Genomic DNA, 24,730 nt, shown 5'->3' with positions numbered 1-24,730 from the left:
TTCATTTTTCATGAAACAAAATAATTCAGCACAAAGTATGTTATATGTGCCTTCAAAAAAAGCTCTCTCTTCTGTTACTTAAAAGAATATAATCTGCTCAAGTTTTGCATTGGCTTTTAAACACAGGGGACTAAAATGCTTCATACCTGATCAGAAGATGAATTGTCATATTTTTACTTCCAAATAATTGCTTTCAGAGAAATATTTGACTGATGCTATCTTCATGACAGTCAGCTCATATCTCATCTCCATTAGCCCTGATCTAGTAATGTGGTATTTTTGGTTTCAGAAAAATAATCCATAACTGCTATCTATCAGCCCCCACTAAAATATATACACAGAAAAATACAAAGAAACAAACCACTTCAGCCACTTTTCTCCCAGCTTTCTTTCCAGGTACTTAACTAGTTGTGGTATTATCTGAGCACCTCACAATTATTAATAGATTTAATCTCCATAACATCTCTTTGTGGTTAAGCAATGCTAACCTAATTTTACAGATGGAGAACTGAGATACTGGGTAGATTGATTTGTCCAAGATTGCTCATTCTAAACAAGATCACACAGTTAAACTATTAAAGAACTGAATCCATGCTTCTTGAAACCCAGTGCAGTGCCCTATGCATTAGACATCTGTCCTATTAAGCCCTATATGTGAGCACCATCACCACAAATCCTCACCACAACTCTCTTAGGGTATGTTTATACTACAGCATTATTTTGAAATAGCTTATTTTGAAATAACGCGTCTAGACGCAAAATGCAATTTGAAATAGCATTTTCCTATTTTGAAATAGCACGTTCACACTGATAGGTAGCTGAATTGCATTTAAGGCCGTCCGTAACTGGTTCTGGCAGGGCATCAGGTTAGGAGTTATCTTATGTGGCTGCAGCCCAAAGCTATCTGAGGCCTGTGCTTAAAGGGACCTCCTTCCCCTCCCCCCGGACAGCTGGTTCTCAGGTTTTTCTGCTTGCTTGCTTGCCTACCTCGCTGAGGGACAGCAAAGCATTTTTTTCTCTGTGTGCTCTGGTTGCTCTCACTCAAGAAACCACAGCACTCTGCATCATGGAGCTGGAGCTGCCCCTGGGCACTCTGGTGCTTCTCTTGGACGTGTTGCTGCGAGCCTGGCAGCATGTTCTGCAGGCAGTAACAGTCTCCCTGGTGTGCCCCACTGGGGGCTTGTGCCTCATTCCTCCATCACGTCCTTCCACTTACACTTCCCTAACTCCCCCCTTCCTGCTGTACAATAAAAGACACATGTTCATTACAACAAAGCCTCTTTATTGAACAAAACTGGGGTGTGGGGAAGGAAACTGAAGTGAGACTGGGTAAAGAAGGTGGGATAGGGGAGGAGGAAGGGTGGGAGAGGGGAGGGGGAAACGTGGGAGGATGGAGCTGGCAGGGGGAGGCAAGGGGAGGAAGGAGGAGGAGAAGCTCAGGGTTGGGTGTCTCACCGGCCCAACTATCTCCCAGCACCGTGGGTGCGGGGACCTCAGCATTCCTGGGGGTATGGGGAGGGCATGGAGGAAGAAACAGGAGGGGGATAAGGAGTGGGAGGAGGAGCGGTACATGGAGAGGCAGCAGGGGCTGGAGCGGCAGGAGGTAGCAAGCTCTTCCCCAGGGTCAATGACCACCTGGTGCTATTCCTCATGGAATGAAGTTTACCAATTTTAAAATAAATCCTCTGCTATTTCAATTTAATTTTGAAATAGCGGTTTGGCTGTGTAGATGCCGTTAAAGTTATTTCAAAATAATAGCTGTTATTTCGAAATAACTTTGCTGTGTAGACTTATCCTTATTCAGCAGAGGAGAGTGGAATGAGCTATTTTGAGCTACCTTGGCTTTGAGTGGTTCAGGATCCTAAGGACAGAGTACGTGAGTAAAAGAAGCACTAGAGAAGGGGAGACTAGTAAATGGACTAAAAGAAAAATGTGGTAATTGCACTGAGAAGCAATAGAGAATATGACAGATAATGTAGGATTTTAAGAGGCCAGTGAGCAATCTGCAGAAGGGGATAAAATGTAAGCTGAAAGCAGAGTAATATAGATTGAAGGCCTAATCAATCCCCTCCTCATCCCCAAGCACATGAGGAACTCGACTTCCTTTAGTAGGAGTTGTTTCTATGTTGTAAAGGAAGAAAAGGTCCCAGGGAATTGAAACTATTATTAAAAAATCCAAAGGAAACATTTCAATTTAGATTTTAGATGCACATGTAGCATTACATACATGGGCTAGACACTATTTTTCAGCATATAGTTGCCGTACAAAGCAGCATATCTGCAACAACAAAAACTCTGCAACTATCAACTAAATTAGTTCTCAGTTCAAGAAAGCATTGCTCAGGAGTACAGTGAGCATAACGTTAGGCATGTACTTAAGTGCTTTCTCAAACAGTGATGGACGTAAGTTCTTGCTTTGGTGCTTTCTTGAATCTGAGTTACAAATAATAATACATGAACAACTCATGCAGTAATTCACTTTTTATTTTCTTTGTTTTGACAGGATTTTCATCAACACATTCATGAAAGATTACTGGATTGAGAGGGTTTATTTGTTTGGTTTGTTTGTATGAGGTTTGGGGATTTTTTTATTAATGGATACTTTTATTTTTCAGACTTGAGTCTCCAACTAGATCTTTGATAATGGAAGCTCCCAGGGGAGTACAGGTTAGTGCAGCTGCAGGAGACTTAAAGGCAACCTGTAGAAAAGAACTGCACTTGCAGTCCACAGAAGGGGAGGTAAGCTCAGTCTCCAATGAAATGCGATGCAATTCTGTCAAACAAAAGAAAAATAATATAAGGAAACTGTTTAAGTGATATTGTATGTTAGCGCCAGGTGAATATGATATGAAATGTTCTATATCTGCATGAATTTCAAAGTGGATTTACTTCTGCCTGACTCATGAGTAATTCTTTGCTTTCTTAAAAAAAAAACCCAAATCAAACATTTGCATGGTTAAAATTTATTTACACAAAGTCTCTCAGGGAAAAGAATATTAATAAAATATAAATGTATTTGCACTACAAATAGCATGACACCGAATATTACTTAATATCATAGCAGAGGACAAGTTTTACCCAGATCCGTCACCAATGTCCTCGTGTTACAGATTTGCTTATCACATCCTTCACAGCTATATATGCATATATACACAATTACTTTGTGTGTATGTACACAGAGAAAGTTAAATTGAAAACTTGCACCTAATCAATTAATCTTAAATTTGGAATGATAGCTTGACAAGGGCTGAGAAAGAAAGAGGTGTTATATTTTCCCAATTCAGTTTAATTGCTCTCTTTTAAATTGTTGATACCTTTCTGAGAGATTGAAAGCACTCCTTCAATGATGCACCACACCATTCACGTGATGTTTCAGTGATCAGTTCAATATGAATAGATTTGGGACCAAGACTCTCCACTTGTATGGTCATTTATACTTGTAGTTATATTTTTGGTATAAAATATAATATGACCAAAACAGAATGAAAATCAGATCCCAATTTTGTTGCAATTGAATTAATGTGTGGTAGCGGTGTATGGAAGATTACTGGAAAGAGGATTTTTTTATATTCTTACCTAACAATGAAATAATCATCAGAAATCTTGGACAATTGCATCTAGAGAGCTCATTTCTCAACTAGATAATTCAATGAAATTACTAGATTTTTAAATTGTACTTGGCAGCAATTGATGAATTACAAGCTTGTTTGAAAATATGGCCATGTCATTTAGGTGCTTAACTGGGAACTGTTGTCTTTGGAAAATTTGTCTCCTTATGTTTATACTAGCCAATAACCTGTCATACAACGGGATATTTCAGGACTCTCCTCCACGTCCATCTCTCTTTTTCTCTCCTCCTCCTGCCCCCTCCCAGCTCTCCTCTACCTCCTGCCTCTCTCTCCGTCTTGTTTCTCTCCTCCCCCTCCTGCCTCTCACTCTCCATTTCTCGTCTCCTCCCCCTCCTGCCTCTCATTCGGCTGGGCCCCATCCTCTGGCCATGTACGTCACCACCCCGCCCCCTTCCCCTCCCGCCGTGGCGCTCAGCTGAGTGCTGCACACTCAGCCGGGTCGCCGAGTGGGAGGAAGGCAGGGTGGTGACATACACGGCCCCACCTCCTGGCTGTGTACATCACCACCCATCCTCCTTCCCCTCCTGCCATGGTGCTCAGCGGAGGGCTGTGCGCTTAGCCGGGCCGCCGCAGGGGAGCCCAAATGCCCCTTGCACCGCTTGCTACCCCGCGGCGGCCTGGCTGAGCGGCACAGCACTCAGCTTAGCACCATGGTGGGAGGGGAAAGGGGCGGAGCGGTGACATCACAGTCTGCATTGGAAGTGCGGACCCCAAACAGCCGCTTGCTGCAGCTTACTCCCCACCACAGCCCAGCTGAGCAGCGCAGAACTCAGCTGAGCGCCATGGCAGGAGGCAAGAGCGCCCCCAACTCACAGACATTGAGCTACTATATATATATATATCACATCACATCTTCCTCAAAGAATCCCAAATGCTTCATAAAGTATGCAAAATACATATGACAGCCTTGAAATATACCCACGTTGGTGGTTATGGGTAGCCACCAACCATTGCACAGTATATTGTATTCCAATACATACAGAAATATTTTGGCCAAAGATTCTGGTTCAGAATTCTACTTTTATGAAAATTTCCAAGGATCTTTAATTTTCATGCAATAATCTTAAATCATAATGGTCATTTTTCTGGCACTAAGCTTAGATTCTCCACTCTTTTGTTGTACATCAACGTACTTCCTCTTTCCATTTTCTTCAAAACCCACTTCTTCCTACAATCCCTTAAGAAGTTACTGTGGTGCTAATGTAACCCTCAGAAAATTTCATTTAAAGAAAAGCTGATAAGATACATCTCAATTGAAACAGAGAAGACAGCTGTTTTTAGACCAAAATTAAAACTTTAGGCTCAGGATTCTGAAAAGTATAGTTTATTGCTCCCCCAGCCAAATAATTCCTCCTTGCTATGTGGGGTACATAAGCTATGCTCTCAAAAGTGAAGGTGTTTACTTCCCCTCATATATGTTTCTTATGCTTGGTTTTTTCCACTGGGCTTTGTGTCTGTGTGGGGGGAGAGAATTTGTGGCTCTGCCTGCTCCACATCCATTCCTGAGCACATTCCAATCCACTTTCTTATATTGGAGAACAGTTTGTGAAGTTCTTCTCTCACTTCATCAGAGAAGGAGGCAAAAAGAATGTGTCCAATGTGGCCATGTTAGGATTAATGACAGTCTAGGTCTTATTTCTTTCCCTTGCCCTTGCTCTGTCTTATATATCTTTGAGTCATGTTATGTTTTTCATCAAGAATGTCTCACTATTCTTGCTCTACCTGTAATGACATTTCTCATGTACTAATGCAATACTAAAAAGTTGAGAGGAGTAGCAGAACTTTTTTTAAAAATGGCTAGGTCTTTGAGACTGAGGGATAGCTCAGTAGTTTGAGCATTGACCTCCTAAACCCAGGTTTGTGAGTTCAATCCTTGAGGGGGCCATTTAGGGACCTGGGGTAAATCTGTCAGGGATGATACTTGGTCCTGCCAGGAGGGCAGAGGCTAGGACTAGATCACCTCTCAAGGTCCCTTTCATTTCTATGAGATGGGTATATCTCCATATATTTATTTACACAGCAGGGCTTAACTTGAAGTAAGCTACACAAATTAAGCTACGTCAATTGTGTAGCTTATTTTGAAATATCTTATTTCAAAGTAGGGAGCATCTACACAGAACTTATTTCAAAATAGAGCACTCTTCCTCTGACTTCCCTTACTCCTCATACAATGCGGGTTACAGGAGTTGGAGTAAGAAGTCCTCCAGCTTGACAGTATTTCAACATCATTCTGAAATAATTGCCTGCTGTGTAGATGTGCACTAAGTTATTTTGAAATAATGCTAGTTATTTCAAAATAATGTTGCTGTATAGACGTACCCTGAGAGTGTGTCTTCAATTTCTCTCTTCAGCAATGTCCACATCCATGGTGCTTTTATAAATGTTTTATAATAACAATTATTTATGCTGACTTAGTGAGTGCTCCAGGTGTGCCCTATCCCCACTCCTTCCCAATGGAGATCCCACCAATGTGATCCCACCAATCAGCTCCTTCCTTTCCCTCCCCACATCTTCTCCTTGCTGTGAACAAGTGTTCCATAGTGTGCAGGAGGAGCTGGGGAGAGGGCAGGAATGGGAATGGGGTGCACACAGGGAAAGGGGCAGAATGGGGGTTGGAAGTTTGAGAGAAGAAGTGGAGTGGAGGGACAGAGTAGGAGGAGCTGGGGAAAGAGTAGGAATGGGAAAGGGTGGGGCAGGGACCGGGAATTGGGGAAAGGGTGAAGTGGGGTCAGCGTCTGGGGCAGAACAAGGAAGTAGCTGGCACCTAGGATAATAATAACTAACAACAACAATTATGATCCAACAGTTGTGAAGATAACCTCTCATCCCTGGGTTGGTCAGGGATTGTGTTATGTATCCTGACTGCTATTTGCCTTCCTGACAGTTCTTATGAATTATTGTTCTCTCTTCTCCATTTAAGGTATTTTTGGAAATGATACTCAATGACCTCCTGTAGCATAGATAGTTTAGTGGTAAGCACCTAAGGAAAGTTAAATTGATTAGATTCTTTATCCGAAAATCAGATTCATTTAAGTGTTCAAACTTAACTGCCTATGGTTGTCAAAATTATTCACAAAATAAAAGAAAGCACCATTCTCTGACAACTGTTGCAGATATTTTACTCCTAACACACACGTCTGTTTAATATGTTAATAAATGATCTCAATACAAAGTTGACAAGTTCTTGGCTGAACACCAAATTAGAGCATTTGTTAAATTCTCAAACCAACATGAAAATTGTGGGAATCAAACCTTTATACACAATTGGGATTTGCCAGGTGGTTGATTCCATAATGATTTGTTAATTCATTAATAGTTGTCATGAAGCATTATTTTTCTGCCCCCCTCCCACCAACACACAGGCAGCATCCTGTGTTAACCCCCAATATATAGTTATCAATGCCAAAAATATTTGAGATGATATTTGATTATACGTTTAATTCTTGTATTGCTGGTAACTTTTATGCTCAGCAAAGGAACAGCTAGTTTTACCCTATGGATCTTTCCTAAATAAACACAGGAATTTCATGAGGCTCAGACTAAGGTCCATCCTGTCTGTACCTCTCTACAGCAAGTGGCGTATATGAGATGCTTCAGGGGAAGGTGCAAGTATCCTGCATGTGCCAATAATTTACCCCTCCCCCCATTAGGATTCATCCTGATCTCTATCAGAGATTGTTTTAAGCACTGAAATGCAAAGATCAATATCCCTTCCCCCAATATTCTTGATCTCCAAACAAAGCTCCAGTCTCATTATCCATCTTTTTAAAAGTTTGGCTTTTGAGGAAATTCCTGTGGTATAACAAGTGTTGTGAGTAAGTGCTTGGCGTGGGGGAAGGGGGTGGAAAATTGATTGTTATCTTTCCCTCTCTTCTATTCCCTCCCCCTGACTCCAAATGTCCTAATGGAGTTCTGGGGAATGGATATCTCAGGTGATTGGCAATGGGTTACCACATTGTATTCTTCTGGGTAACTATTTCATCTGTCATCCAGGTCAGTGGTGACAGCAAAATAGTGAAACAAAAAAAGCAGTCATGTAGCACTTTGAAGACTTAGAGGATGGTTTATTAGGTGATGAGCTCATCACCTAATAAACCATCTTGTTAGTCTTCAAAGTACTACATGACTGCTTTTTTTTGTTTTACCAAGATCAGACTAACACGGCTACCTCTCTTTTACTTTTACTTTTCAGCAAAATAGTGCTGATGGTTGGTAGGGAGCCTATGAGTAATGAGCCAGCAGACCCAATCCAGTTCTTAAGGGACCAATTTCCACATCAAAACACCTGTATCGCTGTTTCTGGCACATTTGTCCCCTGTGTACTTTTCATCACCTATACGTGATAGATTGCAGTTTGCTATTCCGGTTCCCAACAGATAGGCCAAAGTGAGACATGAGTGTGAAAACTAAATTATCTTTTCATATATAGAAGTGATCCTCCTAGGATAGGTCCTGGTTCGACAGTCTGGAAGAGCATGACTATTGATGTCCATTTGTTTCATTCTGTGAACACACAGGGGACTTCAGTGTTCAAGAGTAGCAGTTCAGCACTATTCATGTGAATTAGGTTGCATAACAAATGGACGAAGTAAGTAAGTGCAGGAAAATTACATGAGACAGTTTAAAGCACAGAGACTAACACAATTCAAATTGTTCCTAACAAATATCTTATTGTTTATTTCTTTGTCAACTCACTGAACTGATGACTAACAAGTTTATCATAGTTGTTCTATTAATCTATCACATTCATAAGTGAAATCAGACATTTCAAAAGTAAACTTTTGCTCTTCTGTTATCAACACCAATTTTGTCAATGAGTCTTTGTGCACTATTTGAGGCTGGAGATTTTATACTAGAAAATAGTTCATTTGTTTTGTTCGCATATTGCCTAACCAAGTTGAACTTCATAATGTTTGGAGATTTGTACTTATTCTGCAAATAAATTGAGCTATATATACTAAATCTGTATTTTCTTTCTATAGAAAACACAAGAAAGGAATTGTACATCACTTAGAATACATTTTAATAACCATATTAGCAGAACATTATGAATTTACCATGGATTAAGAATTGAAACATATGCTTCCCTTTTCTTTAAGAAGAAATGTAAAGTTTTGTGGGTAGGATAGAGGTGGAAGAACATAACTATGTTTACCAAATACTTTCCCTCCAGTTCTATCTATTTCTTGTACAGTATAATCCTTAGCCTCCCACAGCATTAACTGAAAGTCTTTGCAAGCATTCTGGCTTCTGCTGTTTGATGCATTTTCTTTTTATTTATTTCAGTATTATAATAATCCTTTTATCCGTATTATAAATAATAATGCATGATCCCAGATTGAATACTGGAGGCTGTAATTTAGTCTCAGGTTCTGTTGCCCTTTATAAAGCACTTGAGCTGCACCCTTGTGATTCAAAGCATCAGCAGAATCCTTTGATTCAATTACAGCTTGGCATTTAATTGTGGACTGTGTATTAGTCTATAAATAAACCATAGCCAGTGGTTTAAAGCAGCAATCATTTACACATAAAATGGAATCAGAAACTCGGGGCATTAAAAGATTCTATCATCTCACATGAGAGGAAAAAAGAACATTCCATCATTGTAAATGCATCCCCCTGGCTGCTAGTTGACTATTACTTCCACATATAAACATAACAGAAAAGTTCAAAAATGTTCAGAGATCATTGTTGAATAATGCCATTTGCATCCTCTAGCTACTAGCTTTTGGTACTCTTGCAAATACATAAAAGTTTGTTTAGTAGAACCTAAAATACACCAAGATATAACAATAACAAGTTTAAAAGTTTATGCTATGGTAGCAGCTTGGTGGTCCAAAATATGATTTACCTAACCTAGCTCTCATGACATCTAACTCTGATTCAGTTGCTATATGTTTACCCAAACTGTTCCCATGTAACAGACTCTGAACTTTAGCAGCATCACATTGGCTAATAAATGCCAAGTATAATAAAGAAAAGAGACTCTGGGTATGTCTACACAGCTGCTGGTCTTACAGCCTAGGTCAACAGAGTTCTAGTAACAGGGCTTGCACTAGCAAATGAACATTCCTTGTTAGACTAATAACACAATTAGTTTAAATTTCTGTTATCAGAAATACATTTTACTTACTTGAGAGTCCCAATGTGAAATTTAATTTGCATTCCCATCCCCAGCTGAGGGCAGGATGAAATAATCTTAATGTGTTCATTTTAAATTATACTCATATATGTAAAGATTTCAAAACATACAGGAAGTCACAACAAAATAAAGGTGTTTAGATTTTTCCTTATGAAGGCTTGGAAGTATTTTGTTTGTTCTTTCTCAGAATGTCTAGGCATATCAAATGAAGGCTGAATTCAGTGAATAAATGTTGAAGGAAATGCCCAAAACTACCTCTTTAGAGTCATGTTTTAAGATTTATATGGTTTGATTGTCTGCTACATTAATTTGATCATTTAAATAAATTTTGATTTCAGTATTGCAGCTAATTTATCTATGTGATTTTATTTTGATCTGTTTGACTATTTAATTGTTGAATACTTGATGTCTAACTCTGATTCAATTGCTACATGTTTACCCAGACTGTTCCCATGTAACAGACTCTGAACTTTAGCAGCATCACATTGGCTAACAAATGCCAATTACTGTATAATAAAGAAAAGAGACTTTATATCTCTATATCTACACAGCTGCTGGTCTTGCAGCCCAGGTCAACAGAGTTCTAGTAACAGGGCTTGCACTAGTGAACTAAAAATAGCAAATGGAATGGGTTGCATGAAAATAGAATATTAAGTGGCTATAGTTTGGGCTCTAAATATGCATTTAATATATACATGTGAAAACTACATAGTTGGGTGCCTAGTGAAAACAGCCATCTGTGCTTGCAAAATAATGACGCCTGCAAACTAATGCACAAAAGAAACCCAAGCCTGGGCCAAATCATCAGTGTAAATCGGCATTAGCTCCATCATACTCAATAGAGTATGTGACAACAGATTAGGCTCCTACGTGGATGGCTGTTATCCACCCAGGCTTCTCAATAATTCTAGCTCATGTTGCTTATTTAGAGCAAGTTGACTAAATATCTTTTTAATACAGTTTTATTAAAGTTATTTAGCAAACAAAAATCAAATCAATACTAATCACTAAGACTATACTACTACCCTGTATAAACTCTAGTAAACTTGCCAAGTATTCTAACTATTAAATAGCAAAACTAATAATTAAATAGTCAAACTGAGGTCAAAATAAAATCACATAGATAAATTAGCTGCAATACTGAAATAAAAAATTAGTTAAATGATCAAATGAATGCAGCAGACAATCAAACCATATAAATCCTAAAACACACTCTAAGGAGGTAGTTCTCACACTGTTTTGTGACAGAGCCCAATTAGAAAATTTCTTTATGGCAACAAAATCAATTTAGCTAGTTGAATAGTTTAATATTAAAACCAAATTGTTGTTTACCATCAAGTCACAGCCTCAGAGCCAATGGAAGTTTCCACTTTAAATTTCACTATTATCTATACAAGCTAATCTGTTTCATCTCTCCTGCCTACACCACACACATAACAGAAATTAACAAAACTCTAGGATGAGCAAAGTTTAGATGCTCTCACTGAACAGATTATAACTGACAGCTTACTTACTCTGGCACTTTCACAGAAGTGGGAAGACACATTCAGTGCTTTTACAAGGCAGAGCTTGGGAGGTGGGGGTTTAGATTTGGGTGGGTTTATTCATTAGCACCTCCCCATTTGGTCTGTACAAGTGTATCCTCAGCCATGGAACTACAAGGTGTTTAGAAACTGAATAGGGCTGAGAATCTGCACCACAATATTGACTGTGATCCCATGACCTTCTTGGGAATTAGGTTTGACCATCAGGCTGAAAGCTCATGATACCGTCTACATGTTTCATTAGTCTGTAACGTGCTACCAGACCATTTGTTGTTTTTTTCTGTAAGGGTATGTCTATACTACAGTGTTATTTCAAAATAGCTCATTTCAAAATAACGTGTCTACACACAAAATGCATTTCGAAATAACATTTTGCTATTTCAAAATAGCGCGTCCACACTGAGTTTGACTCTGAATCACATTTAAGGCTGTCTGGAACCAGTTCTGGCAGGGTATCCAGTCAGGACTTACTGTGGGGGGCTGCTGCCTGAGGCTAACTGAGGTCTGTGTTAAAAGCCTCCCCTCCCCACGGACAGACAGTTCTCAGGTTTCCCTGTTTGCTTGCCTAGCTTAATGAGGGACAGCAAAGCATTTTGTCTCTGCGTGCTCTGATTGCCCTCACTCAGGACACCACAGCACTCTGCAACATGGAGCCGGAGCCACCCCTGGGCACTCTGGTGCTTCTCGTGGATACAGTGCTGTGAGCCTGGCTGCACTTTCTGCAGGCTTCCATCTGGGAGGTCCATCTGGGGGCTGTCAGTATCCAGGAAGCCATGCAGGAGAGCTTCCACCCTGAGAAGCACTAAGAGCCTCCCTGGTCTGTCCCACTGGGAGCTTGGGGGAAACCTGGGTGGAGGGAGCTGGAAGGGGGAAACAAGGGGAAGAAGAGAGAGGGGAAACTCAGGGCTGGACCAACCTGATTTTCATGCGGACCAGCTCCTGGGCCTTCATGTGGCCTTTGGTGGCCAGGCTGGCAGCTATCCTGAGATAGACAGCTGTGTTCCTCCATCTAGTGCAGAGATCATGGATGTTGGGGGCATCCCCCCCAACCTGAATAAGATCCATGATCTCCACCCTGGACCAGGAAGGCGCCCACCTTCTCTGGGCCCTGTCAGGCTCCTGGGAGATGGCAGACTGTATCTAGGGAGCGGTGGAGGGCTGGCTGCCAGTGGCTTGCTGGCTCACGTTTTGGGGCTAATGGGTCAGGGACAGTGACTGCTGGCTCTGGGCTGGCTGGCTTGGAGCTGACACAGACACTGTGGCCAGAATCAACCTCTTTAAGGGCTCTGGGGAGGTGTGTGTGTGGGGGGGGAGAGGAGTGATCTTGGTTGAGGCTGGAGGCTCCCTATTTTGAAATGTGTCAACATAGCACTTATTTCGAAATAGCTATTTCAAATTTGGTGTTATTCCTCGTGGAATGAGGTTTACCAAATTTGAAATAAGCCCTTCGCTATTTCTAATTTATTTTGAAATAGCAGTTTGGCTGTGTAGATGCTAGGAAAGTTATTTTGAAATAACGGCTGTTATTTTGAAAAAACTTTGCTGTGTAGACAAGATTAACTTGGCTACTCCCTGAAGCTACAATCTAATGTGTTAGTAGATTGCCAAGTGAATTTTACTATCCATAATCACAAAGGACCATGGGTGGAGAGTGGTCTGTATTGGTGCATTTAACTATGTATGGACCTTCCTGACCCTGGGCATGCCCTGTTGCAAGAGAGGGGTCTTTGGGAGGGAGCTTTACAGCTGTGTTACATGTCATCAAGAAACTAGAACTGTAATGTGCAGGGCTTGACAAGTGGTGGCGAGCTCTGCTCGCCAGCCGTGTGGTTTGGCACACTGCGCATGCACAGACCACGCTGCGGTGTCATGCCAGGCTAAAATCTACTCATCATGGGCGAGTAGATTGCCCTAATTGTCAAGCCCTGGTAATGTGAATATCATAGTGCATCCCTTACTTTGGCAAAATTCTGAATATTGATTTCAACAAGAATTTTGCTTCAGTGAGGATTATAAAAGCACTGGGAAATTTGGCTCTCAACAATTTTGAAGCCCTTTGCTTTTATTTAGTCTATTATAATTTTTGGATTTAATGTAATTGCATTTTCATGTTTTTATTCTGTCTAGTCAAATACCTTGTATGCATCCACTAGAAACTCCCTTTTTTGTCATAGCTAGTTCTGGCCTAGATATGGTTGTGTCTAGCAGTAATAAAAAACTTTCTTATGGTACAGAATTTTCAAAATGAAAGCATTTATTTAACATCCACAGCTAATGTAAGAGAGCACTTTGTCATAGTATTGCTACTGAACATGAAAAAAATCAAAGAATTTCATAATCTTGTTGCCCAAATCCTACGAGGCTCAATATAATTTTAGTGTGAACACTTCCTTTCTAGTAATTCTAATTCCTTTAAGTATTTCTCATTGCTGGAAAATGCTCTTTTATGAATTCCCATGGAGGCTTGGATCTTTTTGTCAAAAGGTTCACTTTGCTTTGAGTTGCTTTTTCTGAAGATCATTACATCACAAGGTTGTCTTGTCAAATAATAATGTATTGCCCTTTCTTCTGTTACTACTCCATATTCATGATGCCTGGTCAAATGTATGCCTCATAGCAATTAAACACAGGAAGAAAACAAGAACGCTGCTTTTTTATATTGGAGCAAAATTAAAATCAAATTTTCACAGCATTGCAATTGGGAACCAGAAGTAGAAATTAATGTAAAGCAACATTCCAAATCTTCAGATGATTAGAAAAACATGCAGCAGATTCTCTTCTGACTTACCTCAGAATAACTCAATTGAAGTTCCCATCTACCGCAGTACAACATACCTACAGTGAGTTTCTGCACACTGTAGCTACACTGATACATAAAAAAGACCATTATAGAGTCATATATTAGAATACCATGGAAAGTCTATAAATTCCTGTTTGAATTAGAGTGTATCTTTGAGGGGAAAAAAATCGATCTTTATTTAAAATTTTCTAGTAATAGAGAATATACTTCAATCCTGGTGAAGTTACTCTAGAAGTGGTTAATTACCTTCACTGTTAAACATTTATGCTTTATTTCTAGTCTGAAATTTGTCTAGATTCAGCTTCAGTGATTGGATTTTGTTACACTTTTGCCTAATAGAAGGGATAATCCTGTTTTGTAGATATTTTAGACTATACTAAAGTCACCCATAGAATCACAGAGCTGGAAGAGATCTTAGAAGGCCATCAAGTCCAGCCCCCTGCCCAATTAAATCAACTCAGGACCAATCCCAATTAAATCAACTCATCTAGGGCTTTGTCAAGCTGACCCTTAACTTGCTCTTCCATAAATTTAATAAATTGAGCTCCTATCAGGCATAATTTTCCAACCCTTTAATTATTTTCACACCTCTTCTCTGACCACTCCAATTTATCAAAGTCCTTCTTCAATTATGGACAGCAGAACTGAACATGATACTCCATAGTCAAGCACATCGATACCAAATACAGAGGCAATATCACCTCTTGTAGCAGGGTTTCCATTTATTGACCAACCATTTTTGGCCAGAAATGACCCTCATTTTATTTCCCCCATTCAGGGCCACTTAGGAATGCCCCATAGTCCGTCTTGTGATTACCCATCAACCACCAGGTGGGAATGGGTTAACAGTAAAAAACAGTTCAAAGTGTTTTTCCATGTTCCCAAAATAAACACAATAGTTCAAAATCATCTCAGATTCTTCTGCTGTATATAGAAGTATACAAAAATCTTATATAGAAATCTTATACAATCCCAGATTGTTCTTCATGGACTTGCTGATCCTGTTCTCCTTAACAAAAGCTCAGCCTTCTGACAACACTGCCATCTTTGACCCTGTCACCACATTCTCTGTTATGAGGGAGAAACCAATATATATGCTGCAGCTTATAATGATTTTGTATTTGGCTATTGATAAAACATTAAATAGCAAAGGGCCAAAATCCAGTCCTTGTGAAACCCCAGTAGAAACATATTTACTCAACAATGAGCCCCCATTTTGAGACCTGTCAGACAGCCCGTGTTTAATCCATTTAATGTTTACTCTGTTAATTTTTTTATTGTTCTAGGGGTTTTTTTAAACAAAAGTGTTGTGCAGTACCAAGTCAAATGTTGTACAGGAGAGTAAACTTTTTTCTTACATGTTACATGAACAATGACACCTTTACCAACAAAACTTGCAATCTCATCCAAAAAAGATATCAAATTAGTTTGGCAAAATCTATTTTATACAAATCCCTGTTGATTAGCATTCATTATACTACTCTCCTTTACATTTTTATTAATCAATTCCCTAATCAGGCATTTCATTATTTTGTCTGGGAGTGATGTCAGTCTGACAAGCCTATCCCTGTCAAGGACATCCTGTTGACTCTTTCTAAACATTAGCACAATATTAGCTTTCATCTGTTCCACTGGAACTTCTCAGTGTTCCAAGACTTATTGAAAACTACCATTAACAGTACGGAGTCCTTCTCAATCAGCTTATTAAAAAACTCTTATTTGTCAGTTGTCCACAGATGTTGATTTTAAAACATCTAACTTTACTTGCTCGGATACTGGCTTACTTCTGAGTTATTGAGTTGCAATGAAAAGTATTTCATGATCATGCGATTATAAATATATTGATTTTTTTCCCCACACAGAAAACAGAAATATGTATTAAATGTCTTTTCTGAATTATTATTGACATTTCTACCATTTAGCAATGAAATAATACAACTGTTGGGATTCTTTTTGTTCATAATATACTTTTAAAGCTCCTCCTTATTGAACTCAATTCTGTTGGTCATAGACTTCTCCTTGTATCTTTTTACTTCCCTTATTAATATTCTACAGTTAATAGCTACTAATTTATGTTCATTCCTCTTGCCTTGCCCCTTTCTCCATTTCTTATCTATATCTGTGTCTAGATACTGTTATTGTTGTTACTTATTTACAATTGCTTTCACTTCCCCTCCAAACCAGGTTGTTGGTTTTTTAACAAGTGCAGCTTTCTTTTTAAACACTGGCATTTTGCACAGCTAGTGAAATGAATATTCTTAAGCAGTTTTCTGTTCTCATTCATTTTTTGCTTAATTTTGGTATCATTGTTTATTTTTTTAAACTGAATCTATAAATAGTATATATTTGGCTGACATGATCTGTACATTTCTTATGTACAAACCACAGTAATCAAGTCAAGATCACTTGGACTGAATATTTAGTTCTGTGATCTATTCTCCTTCATCTGCCTGGATAAAGTCTAATATAGAATACTTCTATGTTGGATGCAACACTTTTTGAGTTAGGAAATTGTCATCTAGACATTTTTAGACAGTCCAAGGATATTGTAGTACTGGCAGCATTTGCTCTCCAATATATGATATTCAGCATGAAGTCCCTTGATGATGCAATGTTTCTCACCACGCTTTACAAATAGATGCGAAAGAACTGCTGTGATTTGGTGAGCTGTGGTAGGTACCAACTAGTGTTTTATACTGTGCTTTACTTATTGGAACATTGACCCATAAGAATTAAAAATAATTTGCTTCTTCAGTTGTCAGTGACTTAAGATATGGCTAGACTACAAGAGGTATCTCGGAAAAACTCTTCCATATGCAGGGACACGTTTGCTCTTCCGTTTTTTTTCCAGAAGAGCCAAACACGCTCTTTCAGAATCCCCTATATTCCTCATTCTATGAGGAATAAGGGGGCTTTTAAAAGAGGGGTTTTTTTTCCCGACATTTGGCCCAGTCTAGATGGGCCAAATGTCAGAAAAGGCTTTTCTGACAAAAGGATCAAAAAAAGCTGCAGTGTAGCCATACCTTTAGAAACAGATGGTTCCATTTCTGACATAGATGACCTTCCCAATGGGTTTCAGTAATATCAAGTAGGTCAAATTTGTGCCCATAAATGAGCAATTCTGATTCCTCTTATTTTACCCGAGCTCCTAGAATTAGTGTACAAACAATTAAAGATTTTTTCTTGATGTCCTCTGATGCTTTGATTAATTTGTTTGTGAGACTGTTCATTTTGTGCTAAATGAGTGCTCATGTATTCTCTCTCTTCCCCCGCCCTTTTTGTTATTAGTTTAATATCCTCTTGGATATCTAGACCACGTACCCCAATGAGATTGGTTACACTTCTGCCATCATTTACAATTTGGGAGCTGGCCAGCGTCATTAGTATCAACTGGCATAATCTGTGAATCCTTGTCCATCAACAACAGAAGCCTATCCAATGTAAGGGCCACATTTTGTGTCTTGGCTCTAGAAGATCACACATCCTTTTATCCTTCTGCCTCTTGCATAATGTTCTTTCCATTCTTCTTAGCGTGGAACGCCAACAATGTCATGTGTCTCCCTTGATCAGTTGGAGATCTCTGTGGGGGCACATTTTGATCATCTTAAGGGTTGTTTATGTCACACACAAATCTCTGTTCCATTCCTTCACTTAGGTTTTCAGAGATATTTTCTGTAGTTTCTTTACTAAGAATATAATAGAATACTTCTAGCTGTCTGGAATACGTCTTGGTCTTCTCTCTGGTAAATCATAGCCTGTGCATCCTATTCTACTTCCAGTAGGAAGTTAGCTCTTAGCAGAGCTTTCCCATGGCTCCTCTACCATTTTCAGCTGGTGTTGAATATAAAACATGTTTGCCTATTGAATTGAGCAGCAATGTATATGCTATGCAATTATACATTCTATATATTTGCTGCCCATAATGGGGATAGGTAACATATTAAAGCACTGGGAAATACTTCAGGATTTCCACTACCCCATGAGTTTCATAGCACTAGCACCAGGGCTTGTGTCTGTACTGAAACATCATCTATTCTGCCAGTGAGGCACCTAGGGCAGTGGATGATCTTGCATTAGCTAGCATGGAGCTTTCTTCTTACATAATCTCCCTAGGTTCATCCATCTTTAAATTAAAAATAGACAAACACCTAAAAAGTTCACTTTTTTCAAAGGTTCCCCCTCCTCCCCGTCTGTCCCTCTGAAGGACAAACCTTTTTATTATATTATTCATCTATTGTGATGAAAATTCATTATACTGTAGTTATTTATTCAGCACCTTGAGCAATTGGGCAGATGGCTGAAGTACTTTCTAAACATTATGAAACTATTTATACATAAATTCATGACCACATTATCTTTTCCAAACTGGCCAGTGTCAGAACATTTAGTGATGAAAGAAAGTAAAAAAGGCATTTCTGACTCAGATACATTGTTCAGAAACCAACTGATTATAATTGATTGTTCTCTTAAGAAGACTTTAACCTTAAACCTTTTTCATCTGATTTCAAGTTCTGTAAGCACATCACCTTAGTGTATGTGAACACATCTGATTCTTTAACCATTATATACATGTAACTATTTTTAAGACTATACAGTAAAGCACATTTTGCCACAATTATTTTGCTACTTAAAAATACATGGGGAAAATGACCTTTAATAGCACTTCACACTTAGTAACATACAAATTGTTCAAAGCACAGAGATGCTATTGCATGGAATGAATGAATTGCCATCATAAAAGATACCAAAGAAAAATTATCTTGTTCAGGAAACAATCTCAGAATGTTATTGTATAGGCACCTGATTACAGTTGAATAAATATATTGGATAAGGAATTAAGAGGTATTTGCATAAACTGTACTTATGTGCAGTAATGTGTTTAAAACCATTTGACAGAAATATGAGTAGAATTGTATGTTGTGTAGATGTTCATATTAATCTCTCAGGTGCACATTAAAATAAAGTTTAAAATATTTTATATAAAGGATGGAAAAAGAAATTAAATTCAGTTGTTTTTCTTTTTTTCCTTCTGTAGATATTTTTAAATGCAGATACAATCCGACTGGGAAATCTACCAATGGGTTCCTTTTCATCTTCCCCATCTAGCTCCTCAACTCCTCGACAGACTATCTATGAGCTCTGCGTTTGTCCAAATGGTAAACTATACCTTTCCCCGGCAGGAGCAGGCTCTACTTGTCAATCCAGTAGCAACATCTGTTTGTGGAGCTGAAATGATTCCAGTTTCTCCTCACACCAGAATAGCCTTTTGTTACTATCCCTCTGCTTCACGGTTCTGCTTGGTTTCCCTTGTGACAAGTTTGAAGCTTCAAATGGCCTGCAGAGCAACTTCTTCCAGTGTAAGCAGGAATACAACGCTGCCTTCTCTTGTGGCTCATGTTACCACTCAACGTAGAGATGGGAGTGAGATACTCAAAAATAAATATAATCTTCATCAGGAAACCTGGATCATAATATCATCTTTTGTCCTAAAGGGAGAATAACACAGGTGCCTTTGCTACATGAAGTGAAGCACATAGTTTTAGTTTTATGCAGGACCTGGATATGAACTGCACACATATATACAGTACTTAAACAAATTTGCCCAGAATTCATTTGTGAGATGAATAGGTTACTCCTGTATGATAATTAACTTTCCTGTCTGAAAGCACAATTTTCCATTCATCTTTTTTGGATGTAAACTTTTATCCCTGAATTTTAAAATTTTGAAGCATTGTGTGATGCTTGCTTTACTAAACAATTAAAATTCAGTACATGGTTTTTAACAAAAAAGAGAGACAGAATCCCTCCCTGATTTTTTTGTTTCTTTAAAACAAATGTGCTGTTACTCTTTGTCTAATAAGTCTAGGGTTTTGTATGTTAGGTACATTTTGGAAGCACTTAGCAATATTACATTTACAGAGTTCAAAGGACATCGGCTTTTGTTTGTCAGATCTGAATAGCCTTACAGAGTAATTAGTGGGTTATTGCACATAAAGTGATTGCTTTAAGTAAAACATACAGTTGCTGGAAAAGAAGAACAGGATAAAGAGGAAAATATTGATTTTATGGAAATGACTGATCAAATAGATAATTTCCAGAATATATAGAAACACTCTTCAGAGGTACATCTTGTCCATTTTATAGCTCTGTGTATCCGCTGCCATTTGAACATAATACCAACTAAATACATAAATATTAATGTACTGTATAACACCAAGAAGCAATTCATTAACAACTGGAATGGCAGCTTCAGATTTATTATCTGTTCTTTGTTTATCATCTGCTATTAAGATTTTTAAAATAGTATTAAAAATCGATGACATTACAGAGAATATTAGTAAGTACATTGACATTGCATTAACTCTACCAAGTCTGTGTTTAGATAATGTTATCATAGTTCCACTCAGCTCTCAATATTAACTCTTTCTGACTAGCTTGACATGGGAGCTCAGTTCTCTTTCATTTTTCATTACTTGTTTGTTTTTTAGTAATTGAGCTCCTGCAAAAAGACTCTTTGGTATGTTGTTGATAAATATGTCACACTGCTGCTTAACAAGAGTATCTTGAAACTTGCAGAATCCAGGAATGTAAAACAGATAAAAAAAATGTTTCCTATTGTGGGAAGATGATTCAATAACAGTAAGGTAAGTGTGCTTTTAAATATTATCTTTTTGAGTTGTCCCACTCAGCTCATAGTTTTCATTGTGTCTGATTGTAAGAACACCAATGCAATCATTAGCCTGCAAAGCTAACTCTGAAGCCAAGGAGAGCAGTAATAGGGTGGTAAAAATAAAATTAAAAGTGAAACTTGGCAAGCATAATAATGTGATTAATTTTGATTTACTGTCATCTAATAAGGTTTATTTGGTTCACTATAGTTGAAAATCATCCTTATATAGAAGACCAGCATAAGGCCTATACATTGCTTCACAGGTACTTGGCTATGTTCTAGTCTTATGTGTAAGGATGAATTTCACCCAAAAGAAAGAAGTATCCCCTCCACTGCTACATATTCAGACACGGACTTTAAATAAGATTATTTCACTTGCTGTGATTTGTTCAGCTATTAACTATTGATTTACAGTATTTGCTTTGAGACTTTCATTCCTTGTCTTTAATAAAACAACTTCTATTATTTGTCATTTGTTTTCCTTTTTTTCTAGCAAGCTCATTCTCTGTAATACAGGAAATAGAGTAGCAGCATTATAAGAAGATTATAGGAATTGTCAATGTATGCTTGACATTCAAATGACCTTATGAGGAAAGGGATATCTTTTATGTGAGTAAATAGGTAACAGAATACATGTGTAAAACTCATTAGGACAAATGACATTCCAAGGAGAGGAGAATACCAATGAGCATGTGTGTATGAGCTCATACATTCTATCACCTGTGCCAACATGAGTATGTTGATAGTCTAAAAGATGCACAAAAAGTTGCAGACACACATTGATTCAGTGAATTTAACCCTTTGTGCTTTTCTCAAGTGTTCTTGAACAGACTGAATACTTGTTTGCTATTCAAAACATACTGAGCAATGTTTGTGGGAACAAATGTTAGCCCGTAGGAATGACTTGCAATAGATTGCTGTGAGTATTCCCCTGATATTCAAGCTGTATGACTGGTCACCTGAATCATAGAGTTGATTATCATTTCCCTGGCTGGATGACCTAATTTGTATAAACTACTTCAACTTCTGCGTAAACTGAAATTCATTACACTGAGAAAACAAATTTAATTATATTATGAGATTCATTTTGGCCACGAGACTGAATTAATTTTCCACTAGCATTTATATGAAAACAATTCAGTGTTGCCAACTCTTGCAAATGTTAATGTAAGCTTTATGAAACTGGGTATTTCACTTTAAGCTCTTGAAAATATGTAAGAACCTCTGCATTCATTTTTAAAGTACATTTCTAGCTCTCAGGATTACAAGTAAAAGCTTAAAAATGTGACCCATTTTAAAAAATGGAAGAAAAATAACAGGAAAGGAAAAATATTTTAAATTAATCTCATGATTTTTGTGTCCTGGCTCATGAATACTGAATGCTTAAAATTGGCAGTACTGAGAACCTTAATAGTATATGATATGTTTATGAAGAGTAAATAGGAAGAAATGCTGAAACAAACTATAGTTACAAGTTCCTAAAATGTTTTAAATTAACATTTCTTCTTGTTTCCCAGTTCTACTGGTGATAGTGCTCAAAAATGCAAAGTTGCACTCACTCATGAATTTAGTTGCTGATGAAGGGCAAGTGGATACTCTGGGCAAATCAATCACACAGAAAAAGGGAGTGATATCACTATATTTCTACTATTGATTTTATGAAGTAGTTGTGTAAGCCAAAGGAGGCCGCATGTGCAAAACTGAAGGATTTTTTTCATAACTCTTTGCCACCTGCTATCTTGCTACCTGCCAACTTGCTGACTTACCCAGACTCTTTGTTTTCTTTAATATTTAATGGCCATTATCTACCATTCTGCTAATAATAAAGCAATTGCAACCCTTTCCACAATTAATTTGCTTGACTGGCTGAATGTTCCAGTGGTCCTCTTTAGAAAAGGCATGTGCCATTTTGTCATGGCTAAGGCAACATCTTCCCAGTTTCCAGGTCATTGCATTGTAACATCTGTAGGACAGGAGTGAGAATCCCAAAAGCATTTTTAAATCCTTTTCTTTTAAATTAGTAAATGTTCTATTAGGAAAAAGCCTTTATATCTCCTCTGAAGTGCTTTATTATATATAAATACATGACTTTTTTTATTAGCCTGTTATATTGGCCACTACACATGTGGTTTTTTAGTTGACTGACCTCAGAATTACTCATATAGCAACAACAAAATATACAGAAGACCTGGTCAGTTACATGTATTAATATATAATATTATAGTTGTAAATATGTTGTAAAACTGTCTCTGTTCTAATAGGAAAGGATACTGTCTCTTTCTTACTTAAAAAATGAAAAACACTGAATGACCTCTTTGAGCACTGTTACCTGTATGGTTTTATTCTGCAATTCATTCATTGGCTAAATGTTAAAGACCAAAGACTGACGCTTCTATTATAGTTAGTAGTATTAAACAGCTGCATCCGCTAAATCAATTGAAGGAGGAGAGGAGAAGTTGTAATTACAACATGAAACCGTAATGTACTGTGCAGCATTTTGAGCTGCAGATTTTTTCCCAGAGAGCACAGTGGGTCAGTTTTGTCCAATTACATTGTTCTTCAGACATAAGAGGATCTTTCACTGTTTGAGATCATGAGAAGAAAGAATGTATATTCAAAAATGTGCCAAAAAATTGCTTACTTCAACTGAATTTATAATGTACATTGTTTTGCTTGCATAGTGGTTTGACTAAGTAACAAAATTCACTTTAGACCAATTTAGAAACAGGGAGCTATTTAGTATGGATTGAAGAAAGAGCCAGAGGGACTGAAAGAAGTTGAGATGTATGTTAAGGATGCTCAGCTGTAATAACCTGTGAAAACTTTTTTAGGGTTTCTAAATCATTGCCTACGTGTTAACAAAATAAAAGCAAATTTAGACTATTGGAGTTATCATCTGGTTCACTGTAATGCAGATACAAGCAGTATAAGAGTTTAGGTGTCATATTGTTTAAAAACACACTTCAAAAAAGGTCTGCCAACCATTTTTGTTTTCTTTTATTAACTATCATGTGAATGTTTTTCTTGTGTGTATAGATATATAAAAAGATGGAAATATTTTCTTACACATACTATGCAATATGTTTGTAAAATTGCAATATTACCAAAATTACAAAAGCTGTGCTTTTGTACTCTTGCTTTATGTAAAACAAATCTTTTTCTATTTAAATAGATTGTTTGTCTTATAAATTGTAGATAGCATATTTATTCAAAAACAGTATACTGTATATTCAATAATTTTTTGTTTGGTTTGATTTTTTTGGTGAAATAAGAGCAAGGTTTTGGAAGTTGGAAATAACTTTTGTTGAAAAGATGGTACTTCTGCAGCATGTAATTCATAGAATTTACAATCTGTACTGTACTTCTTTGTATTTGGTTTTAGTATTTTCATCTGGTGCTACTGTATAACCACAATTAAATGTGATAGGCAAAATAGGAAAATAATTAACCAAATTCATTCAAAATGTTTAAATGGGAGTGAATAGAAATGTTGCTACTGATGACCAATGTGTTATTTTCCAAACAGTTTATATTTAAAGATAACTTCTGTTAACAAATTTCCTATTGTTTGTCTACATTTTCAATTTTGTAGTTTTTCTTGGTTCAATCTAATTTTCTCAACTACATGCAAAACAGAGATGTCTGGAGATGGATTTTTTTTAAACTGACTACTTTGCAAACATTTAATCCTGCAAAATACATGTATTTTAATTTCAAGCCAATCTTAGAGATAATAAAACTAAGAGCATGATTCTAATTTATACTAATGCCACTTTATATCACTCTTCTGAAGAAAAGGAGCCTTGAAGTCAATACAGATTACATTTGTACCTAATTGGATACCCCTTAGCCCTTGAGCTAGTTGGTTTTTTTAAGATGAAAAGCTTTTTGGTTGAAGAATCCTATGGTGTTGAAAGCAATACTGTTTGCAAAAATGGGTCAATT

The 24,730-nt window shown here is 37.6% G+C and overlaps 1 protein-coding gene across 1 annotated transcript in view; it reads left to right on the top strand.

The window, feature by feature from the left end:
• The window catches only part of SGCZ (sarcoglycan zeta), an 820,580-nt gene extending 796,648 nt beyond the window's left edge, over positions 1-23,932 (top strand). The window contains exons 7-8 of the mRNA XM_075930376.2: positions 2,616-2,739; positions 19,151-23,932. Of these exons, the coding sequence (XP_075786491.1) occupies positions 2,616-2,739; positions 19,151-19,345 (319 nt within the window). The 3' untranslated portion in view covers positions 19,346-23,932. The remainder of the gene's footprint in view (positions 1-2,615; positions 2,740-19,150) is intronic.
• The last annotated feature ends 798 nt before the right edge of the window (positions 23,933-24,730 follow it).

This window comes from Pelodiscus sinensis, chromosome 4 (assembly GCF_052426305.1).
Source record: "Pelodiscus sinensis isolate ZL-2025 chromosome 4, ASM5242630v1, whole genome shotgun sequence".
NCBI classification, from domain to species: Eukaryota; Metazoa; Chordata; order Testudines; family Trionychidae; genus Pelodiscus; species Pelodiscus sinensis.
This window is presented reverse-complemented; position numbering and strand designations above follow the sequence as displayed.